At 51.1% G+C, this 9,384-nt stretch overlaps 1 protein-coding gene across 1 annotated transcript in view; it reads right to left on the reverse strand.

Annotated features, from left to right (window-relative positions):
- Positions 1 to 1,227: 1,227 nt before the first annotated feature.
- Tsks (testis-specific serine kinase substrate) overlaps positions 1,228 to 9,384 on the reverse strand; it is a 13,125-nt gene continuing 4,968 nt past the window's right edge. Inside the window, exons 3-11 of the mRNA XM_013027687.1 lie at positions 6,970 to 7,065; positions 6,714 to 6,797; positions 5,960 to 6,043; positions 5,259 to 5,545; positions 4,222 to 4,416; positions 3,663 to 3,836; positions 2,617 to 2,752; positions 1,541 to 1,665; positions 1,228 to 1,384 (exon numbers count right to left, since the gene is read on the reverse strand). Coding sequence (XP_012883141.1) covers positions 1,228 to 1,384; positions 1,541 to 1,665; positions 2,617 to 2,752; positions 3,663 to 3,836; positions 4,222 to 4,416; positions 5,259 to 5,545; positions 5,960 to 6,043; positions 6,714 to 6,797; positions 6,970 to 7,065 — 1,338 coding nt within the window. The remainder of the gene's footprint in view (positions 1,385 to 1,540; positions 1,666 to 2,616; positions 2,753 to 3,662; positions 3,837 to 4,221; positions 4,417 to 5,258; positions 5,546 to 5,959; positions 6,044 to 6,713; positions 6,798 to 6,969; positions 7,066 to 9,384) is intronic.

Here is a 9,384-nt window from a genome sequence, read left to right on the forward strand (position 1 = left end):
GTGGTAGAGTGCTTGCCTAGCATGCACAAGGCCCTGGGTTCGATTCCTCAGCACCACATAAACAGAAAAAGCCAGAAGTGGCACTGTGGCTCAGGTGGTATAGTGCTAGACTTGAGCAAAAAGAAGCTCAAGGGGGTCTGGGAAGGTGGCTCAGAGGTAGTTTGCCTTGCATGCATGAGGCCCTGGGTTCAATCCCTTAGCACCACATAAATAGAAAAAGCTGGAAGTGGTGCTGTGGCTCAAGTGGTAGAGCGTTTGCCTTGAGCTGAAGAGCTGAGGGACAGCACCCAGGCCCAGAGTTCAAGCCTCATGACTGAAAAAACAAAAAGCAGCTCAAGGATAGTGCTCAGTTCTGAGTTCAAGCCTCAGGACTGGCTAAATAAATAAATAAAGGGCACTGGTGGCTCATACCTGTAATCCTAGCTACTGAGGCTGAGATCTGATGATCATAGTTCAAAGCCAGCCTAGGCAGGAAAGTCCAATTAGCCACCAGAAAATGAAGTAGCACTGTGGCTCAAGTGGTAGAGCTCTTGCCTAGAGCTGAAGAGCTGAGGGACAGTACCTAGGCCCAGAGTTCAAATCCCACAACCAATAACAAAAAAAAAAAAGGTGGATTTTTCTATAAACAACACACTTCATTTATATATATATATATGTTTTTTTTAATTGATTTTGTCAGTTGTGGGTCTTGAATTCTGGGCCTGGGTGCTGTCCCTCAGCTCTTCAACTCAAAGCTAGTGCATTACCATTTGGGCCACAGCACCATTTCCTGCTTTTTCTATTTGTGGTGCTGAGGAATCAAACCCAGGGCCTTATGCATTTAAGGCAAGCACTCTACCACTGAGCCACCTTCCCAGCCCTTCATTTTTATTTTTATGCCTGTACTGGGACTTGAACTCAGGGCCTGGATGCAGTCTCTTAGCTTTTGCAATCAAGGCTAGTGCTCTACCACTTGAACCACAGCTCTACTTTTGGCTTTCTGATGATTAATTGGAAATGTTTCCTGTCTGGTGGGCTTTAAGATGAAGTCCTCAGCTCTCAGCCTCTGTAGGTAGGATTACAGGCATGAGCCACTGTCACCTGGCCTCATGGGAATTCTTTTTCTCTTTCAATGAACCAATTCCCCTCCTCTTCACTAACACCCCATTCTCCTTCAAGGGAGATTCCTGGGTGACCCCTCTTTGATGCCAAAAGGGAGACATAATTCATGCCAGCATGAGAGGCCATTTATTGTTCAGGGGCTGGGCCCCCACGTTTTGGGGGAGCCCCTCCACTACTTCCTCCCCCCATTGTCCCTGTAGACCCCTCAAGCGGCAGGTGGCTGAGCTGGTCATGGAGGGAGCACATCTTCAAATGTAGATAGTCAAGAGCGGCCACCTTCTCCCTGTAATCACAGCCAATGGGGGTGGGTCTTTCGGTGCTGGTGAGGCTTGGTGCTGGGTATGGCGAGTTGGGGTGTTGGGTATGGTGGCAGAAGGAGAGGCAAGGCCCTTTTCCAAAGATCTCACCCTCCTCCCATGCCCTCCGCCTCCTTCCTCACTCCGGCTTCATCTTGTCCGTCAGCAGCAGGTTCTTGGCCCGCAGGGCCTCGTCTTGGGCCAGCCGAAGTGTGGAGCTCAGGGCCTCTGCCCTGACGTGTTTGGCCAAGGCCTGGCGCTCCAGCTCCTGGGGAGAGGGGTGTAGGCGCCGCTGGGCTTGCTGGACTGGGCTGGGGGTGGAGGGGGGAGCTGGATCGCGGAGGGCAAGGGGCAGGGTCCCATGGGGCCCATATACCACCCCACCCATCATCATGCCCCCAGCCTGAGACGCTGGCATCCCACAGTGCACTGGTCTCACAAAGCCTCCTGTGTCTGTTCCCATCAAGCCTGAAATCATGTCCAAAATATTGTCCCCTAATGTCTGTGAACAACCCTGTATTGGAGGTTCATGGTGACATTCTACATCTGATCACTGAAAAGACCCCATCATCTAGGATCTAGGAGACCAGCATCTCATAATTGTCTCTAGCAATGTGGCTCTCTACTTCCCACAATGCACCAAGCCTTTGGCCTCCCACACATTAGACCTATGGCTCTAGCTCACAAATATCCCATGTTAACTTCGCCTGTCTGCCTCACCCACAACCTATCTTATATCCCCTACACCAGCATCCCTTAGGGATCCCCCTGGATTTCTATGGTCTTACAATGCACCACACGCTAACAGCTATGGAACTTGAGTCTGCCCTGCAATACCCCAGGAAGATCTGTGGTTCCAATTGCTTCCTATGATCTATTGTCATTAGGTCCATTGTCTAGCCTCAGGGATCCCTGTCTCTCTGTAGGTCTATAGGAAATCAGGCCCATGCTTCCTGATATCTGTTCTTATGGCCACTCATGTTTTGGGCCCAAATCCATCACCCAAGTTTACTCATGATGGGTCCATGACTCAGTAACCACCAAGCTATTTGTCCCACCCCCTCACGAATCATAGCAAGGCCTTTCCCAATGCCTGCTTGTCCCCAGCCTGGCCCTTCCCTTCCTGCCTGGCACCAGCATACCCGTATGCCCAGGGTTCCCCATCCCCTGCTCTGACAGAAAAGCAAAATGGAACGTGGTAGCCCATGGTCCCTGGTACCAGAATCTTCTTGTGTAGCCGCTGGCAGCTAGGACAGGCAGGAGCCAGACCTCTTTGCTTCACCTCATCCACTAGTGGGGTCAGTGCTCGCTCCAGTAACTGCTGCAAGGACTCCGTGGACAACTGCTGCCCCTGGCTGGGGGAAGGGGAGAGGGCCATACCGACTCCATTCCCAGGATGCCCCAGCATCCTACCCTACCCTGCACCTAATGCAACCTGCCCACCATGCACCACCAATGGTTCACCAGGTGACCTTCACTTACTACTCAAAAGGCACCAGATAGGCCTCCCAGCGCATGAGTTAAATCTGATCTTAGGAAGTTCTGGGAACCACCCCCCCCTTTCCCCATCTTGATTTTCCAGGACACACAGATCTCACTTTCTGCACAACATATTTAGACACCCTGTCTCCCACTTGAACCACACCGGAGCCTTCTCACAATGCACTTGGAAACAGGATCCTCTCAATGTATCAAGTCTTCCTCCAGCTCCTCAAGAAACTAATATTATCTAATGGGGAGGGAGGAAACTTGGCTCTCATAATACAGCATGATTGGCGGGTCCTCAAATGCACTGGGATGTGTGTGTGTGTGTGTGTGTGTGTGTGTGTGGCTTGAAATCAGGGCCTAGGCCTGTTTTCACCACTTGAGCCAAAGCTCCACTTTTCATTATTTTGTTTGCAGAGGGTGGGGTATCAGTCGTGGGGCTTGAACTTTGGGTCTGAGCGCTGTCCCTCAGCTCTTCAGCTCAAAGCAAGCGCTCTACCAACCACTTGGGCCACAGCGCCACTTCCGGTTTTCTGAGTGGTTTATTGGGGATAAGAGTTTTACGGACTTTCCTGCCTGGGCTGGCTTTGAACCGTGATCCTCAGATCTCAGTCTTCTGAGTAGCTAGGATTACAGGCGTGAGCCACAGGCATTTGGCCTGTACTGGGATTCTTTGTCTCCCAAGGGACAGACTCCCCTATCCTTGGCTAATAGTGTCAAATCTCTTTCAATATATTTCAATTCTGACGACCCAGAAGGTACCAGCCTCATCCCCCATACCTGGCGCAGCGGGTACAGGAGCCTTGGGAGGACCGATCCAGGTTTACGGAGTGGTCAGGTCCCCTTCGAGAGTTCTGAAATTGCCGTCCCAGCTCTTCCAGAATCGGTTTCACTGGGCCCAGCCCCTCCAGTTCGCTCCTTAGTGAAGCCATGTTCACGGCGGACCGCTCCACCCTGGGGCAGGAGAGGTACCAGTGCTGAGCAGTCCTCTCCTCTCAAGCCTGCACCCACTATTAGCCAAGGACCTGCAGTTACTTGTCTCCCAAACATTCACACATTCACACTTAATAGCTGATTGCCTCTGGTCCGGTTCTCTGATTGGCCTTCCTTGATTCCGTTTGTCCCCGCCCCTTAACCTTATAAGGTGTTGGACACACCCCTTTCCGTATGGGAATGCTTTCCTGTTGACTGATTGGCTGTTCTTCAAATTACTAAGCGGCGTGAAGCACTCGGACCCAGTTGATTGGCTCACCCGTTTCCTTAAACCCTGCCCTCAGTTGACTCTGCTCCCCTCTCCTTGGCGTCCTCCCCATTCCCCCCAGCCCCACGCAGCCCTTACATGGTGCACAGCTCGTCAGCTCGACTTCGCAGCTCCTGCAAGCCCCGCGCTGACTGCGCCTGCTCGCGCTGTGCCCGCTCCCACTGGCCCAGGAAGCCGTCCAGTCGACCGCCCAGTCCCCCGAGCAGCCGCAGGGCCTCCTGCACCGCGCCCTCCTCCTGGTGCCACCGGGCGGTCAGCGAGGACACCTCCCTCCTGGGTGGGGACAAGGATTGGTCACTTGGCTATTAGTCCCATTCAAGGAGAACACTGTCTTCCAACATCCAGACCTAGCTGCTCCCCGAATTCCCTCATGCCATCCATTTGTGGAAATCCTGAGTGCTGCCTTTATTCTCTCTCCCCGTTGGCTAGCCTGACTTGAACCTGGACTCCCCAGTTGCAACCACAAGGCTCTGCTCCTCACAACCCTGTCTAGTTTGGCGCCTCAGACACCAAGAAATCTCTAACCCATCAGTCCCAATCTCAAAAATTAGTTCTTCAAGGAATGACCTATGGCCGGGCGCCCGTGGCTCACACCTGTCATCCCAGCTACTCAGGAGGCTGAGATCTGAGTATCGCGGTTCAAAGTCAGGCTGGATAGTCCCTGTGAGATTCTTACCTTCAATTAACCACCAGAAAACCGGAAGTGGAGCTGTGGCTCAAGTAGTAGAGTACTAGCCTTGAGCAAAAGAGCTGAGTGACAGCGCCCAGGCCCAGAGCTCAAGTCCCACGACCAACAAAAAAAAAAAAAAAGAGAGATCTGCCCATAAAGATGACTACCCCAGAACTCTCCCTAGACTACACCCCTAAGCCATGCTCAAGATGGTTTTTGTTACCCTAGTCCGGTCCACTTCCATTATTAAAAGTTCCACCCAGGGCCCCACCCCCCCACGTTGAGGCCACACCCACATCCCCGCCCACACCGCCTCCAGGACACACCCCTTACCTCCTCCAGGGCCCATCCCTTTGTCCCCTCCCACATCAGCTGCTCGTGGCCACGCCCCCTTCGGCCCCGCCCACCCAGGCCTCTCCCAGCCCCACCCCTCGGCCCTGCCCACCTCAGCTCTTCCAAGCCGGCTGAGACCTTTTGCAACTCCTGCTCGCTCACGTAGGGGACCTCCCCTGCCCGGGACCCCACTCCCCAGGCCCCGGGGGCCAGGCAGCGCGGCCGCGGGGTGTCCTCGGAGTTCCCCGAGGAGCCGGAGCAACCCTGGTTCACAGCAGAGGGGCACAGGCCGTGCCGGGAGAGGCCGGCCTCCAGCTTCTGCTCCAGCTCCTGCATCTCAGCCTCCTGCCTCCTCGGAGTCTCGTCCTGAAGTTGCTGTTGGAGGTAACGCAGCTTCTCCTGGGCGGAAAGGGGTCATGGCATCCAACCCCATGCCAGCCGCCAATCCATCCCAGCTCTCCCCATGTCTAAAGAGCCTTCCACTGACTGGCCTTAAGGGAAGAGATGGAGGTCCAGCTGGAGCCCAATCCATTTCAACGTCGGCTAGCCTGCCACCCTGGCTCCATCCGCCCCCAATCCAGGCTCTCTGTGTGCCTGCCCCTCAGGAAGAAACACCAGCACACACTTGGGCAGGACTTGCTGTCTCTGTGACTTGCAGGTGACTGCAGGGGGGAAGGGCAGGAGGAAGGGGCAGGGGAGGAGAGCCACCCAGCTGGATGTGGCAGTAGGGATGGTGGCAGGGCAGAAAGATCCTTCGGCGGTGGATCTCTTTTCCCCCACAAACACTAGGCCCATCTTCCCTTCCCACCTTACCTCCAGGAGGGCAGAATTCTGTTTCAAGACGTTGGTTTTGATTTCAGCGTCTTCCACCGATCGGGTCACCTTCCGGCAGTTCTCCTGGGCCAGGATATCAGGGCGCAGGCCCTACCTTCCCATTCCAGTTCTGCCTCCCGACCCTTAGCCTTGCTATTTCCCTAAGGATCCCCCCGCCCCTCCCTGCAAACAGGATTCACCCCCTTGGCTAAAGGGACCTCTCCCTTCTTAGCCAAACTTTTCCTGTACCCCCCACCCCCACGTCATCCCAACTCTCATATACCCCTCATTCCATTCCTTCCCTTCTCTTCATTTTTTTTTTCAGTTCCATTACTGGGACTTGAACTTAGGGCTTCATGTATTTGCTTGGCATTTTGTTCAAAAATGGTGCTCTACCACTTGAGCCACAGCACCACTTCCAGTTTTCTGGTGGTTTATTGGAAAGTCTCACAGACTTTCCTGCCCAGGTTGGCTTTGAACTGTGATCCTCAGATCTCAGCCTCCTGAGTGGCTAGGATGATAGGCATGAGCCACGGGCACCCAGCACTTCTAGTTTTGGGGATCTCACAGAGTTCTAGTTTTTATGGAAGCCTCACAGACTTCCCTGCCAAGGCTGGCTTTGAACCAGGATCCTCAGCTCTCAGCCCCACTGAGTAACTAGGATTACAAGTGTGAACCACTGGTGTCTGGCTAGTCCATATTCTTTATTCCTATTGTCTTCACCCCATCCTACCCCTCACCCCTAGCACCTCACCTTGAGTTGACTACAATACCCTTCCAACTCTTCTGCTTCCTGACGCCTTCTTTCTAGATTCTCGCTCAGCACAGAACACTCGCTCTTAAGCATGGAAGAGAGGAGGGTTAGCCAAAGCTGGAGGGAGCAGCCCAGAAATCTTTTCCTTCTAATTCTCAAACAACAATCTGGGCTATAAATTGACTGCAGAGCAGGCTCTATCTAAGAGGTACTCAGATGAAGAGGGAGTATTTGGGGGAGAAGGGGCTCCTCATACCTGCAGGGTTTGTACATGTTGGTTAACTCGGGTGGTCTTTTCCTTCAAGCTGGTGATGGAGTCTTTGGCGCGGACCAATCCACTATTGACCCCACTCTGGTAGAAGAGTAGGAGACAGGACGGGAGAGGGGGGGGGGTTTCAATCCGTGTGTGAAAGCCAGCCTCAACCCGAAGACAAATTCTAGAACTAGGAGGCTGTGTTTACACCCGGATTTTGTCTTGGGATGATTTGTGACTTTGGTCAGGGGCAGCGCCTCTTTGACTCTGAGTCAAGAATCTTAGGATAGACATTGCTTCTTCGTGTTGTGCTTAGAGAGCTATTCAGACTCTTGAGGTAGAAATAAAAAGGTAAACTGGTAAACTGTTAATGACAGTATAGAGTGTCTCATGCCTGTAACCCCAGCTACTCCAGAGACCTGAAAAAGAGGTTTGAAGCCAGCCCAGGCAAAAAGTTAGCATGATCTCATCTCAACCAATAGCTGCACATGATAGGGGTAGGCCTGTGATCCCAGCTACTTAGGAAGTATAAAATAAGGGGATCACGATCCAGGCTGGCCCTAGACATAAACTATGAGACACTATTTGAAAAAGTAAGTAAAGCAAAAAGGGCTGAAGGTGTGTGGCTCAAGTTGTAGAGCAACTACAATTTTCAAATCTTAGTACCAACAAAAGAAAACCTCAAACTGTGCAAATATATGCACATATGCCATTGGGAATGGTAAGACGAGTCCACTTTCCAGATTTGAGCATTTGTGTACCATCAGGTCCAGCACCCATGCAGATAATCTCTTTTCTTCCCCATAACCAAATCTCTTGAGATGATTTGGCCCATGTAAGATGTGGGGCAAAAGGATCTCAGAGACAGACATCCCATGTTCTTTCAGGTAGATAACATATTAGATGGCCTAACCAGGATTTAGTTTTTTACTTATCAATATTAGTTATTATTGAATTGTAACATCCTGCATTTTCTCCATATTATCTAGAAACATTTCCTTTTCAGCCTTGGTTCTAGAGTGTGAAATCCTTACTCTTGCTAGATGGGTACTCTACTGCTGAGCCAAACCTCCAGACATTTTTGAGACAGGGCCTCCAATTCTGCCAGGGCATCTTCATGGACTGTGATTCTATTTCAGGATTCTTGCTATGGCTGAGATGACAGGTGTGCCTCACCTTGCCCGGCTATTGGGTAAGATAGGGAATTACAAACTTCCTGCCTGAACTTTTTGCCTCACACTGTGATACTCCTACTAATTTTGGCCTCCCAAGTAGCTAGGATTATAGGAATGAGACACTGGTACCCAGCAGGCTCCTATTTCTTAACTTTCTAGGATTTAAACTCAGAAACTTTGTTTTAAACCATGACATGTGACCTCAGATCATCACTCTATACCACCAGAAAATACTTTATGCCTCCTCCTGAGGAATGGTGGCAGGATGTAGTGTCTGGACTTCAAGCCTTAGCTTGACACGATTATTCAGACTACATTTCCCAGAATCCATTGCAGACAGCTGTGGTCATGTGACTCCTTTCCTGCCAATGGAGTGTGGGTGGAACTAGTCTATCAGTTTTAGAGTCATGCTTTAAAAAAAAAGGCATCAGAAAATGAGAATTCTCTATTTTCCCCAATTGTCTGGAAAGCAAAACTGGCAGCCATTCTTTGGACCAATGTCCAAGCTGGCCATGGCAAAAAATGAGACCTTAGTTGAAAAATATCATAAAAATGAAAAGACATGGGGGATTCGGCTCATGTAGTTTGAGTAGCTAACAATTGCCAGGCCTAGAATTGACACCCCAGTATTCTGCTAGAAAAAAAAAAGTTGGGGTATGTGGCTGAGTGGTAGAGTGCTTACTTAGCATATGTGTGGCCCTACATTACATCCCCTCAAAATAAAAGTTAAAATAAGAAGCCAGGCATGGTAGCACACACCTGTAATTCCAGCACTAAGGAGTCTGAGGCAGAACAGTTGTGAATTTGAAGCCAGCTGAGACTCTGTCTCAAAACATAATAAAATAAAACAAACAACTACTCAGTAACAGCAACACACACTTAGGGGAGGAGACAATCTATGTGAATGTTTGCCACATTTTAATAGTTGAAATTAGCTGGACACTGGTGGCTCATGCATGTAAACCTAGCTACTCAGGAGGTGAGATCTGAGGATCAAGGGTCAAAGCCAGACCAGGCAGGAAAGTCCTTGGGACTCTTATCTCCACTTAACCACTAGAAAACTGGAAGTGGCACTATGGTTCAAAGTTGTAGAGTTCGCTGGGAAGGTGGCTCAGTGGTAGAGCACTTGCCTTGCATGCCTGAGACCCTGGGTTCGATTCCTCAGCACCACATAAGCAAAAAGAAAAAAGCCAGAAGTGGCGCTGTGGCTCAAGTGGTAGAGCGCTAGCCTTGAGCTGAAGAG

Source organism: Dipodomys ordii, unplaced genomic scaffold (genome assembly GCF_000151885.1).
Source record: "Dipodomys ordii isolate 6190 unplaced genomic scaffold, Dord_2.0 Scaffold105, whole genome shotgun sequence".
Classification (NCBI taxonomy): Eukaryota; Metazoa; Chordata; class Mammalia; order Rodentia; family Heteromyidae; genus Dipodomys; species Dipodomys ordii.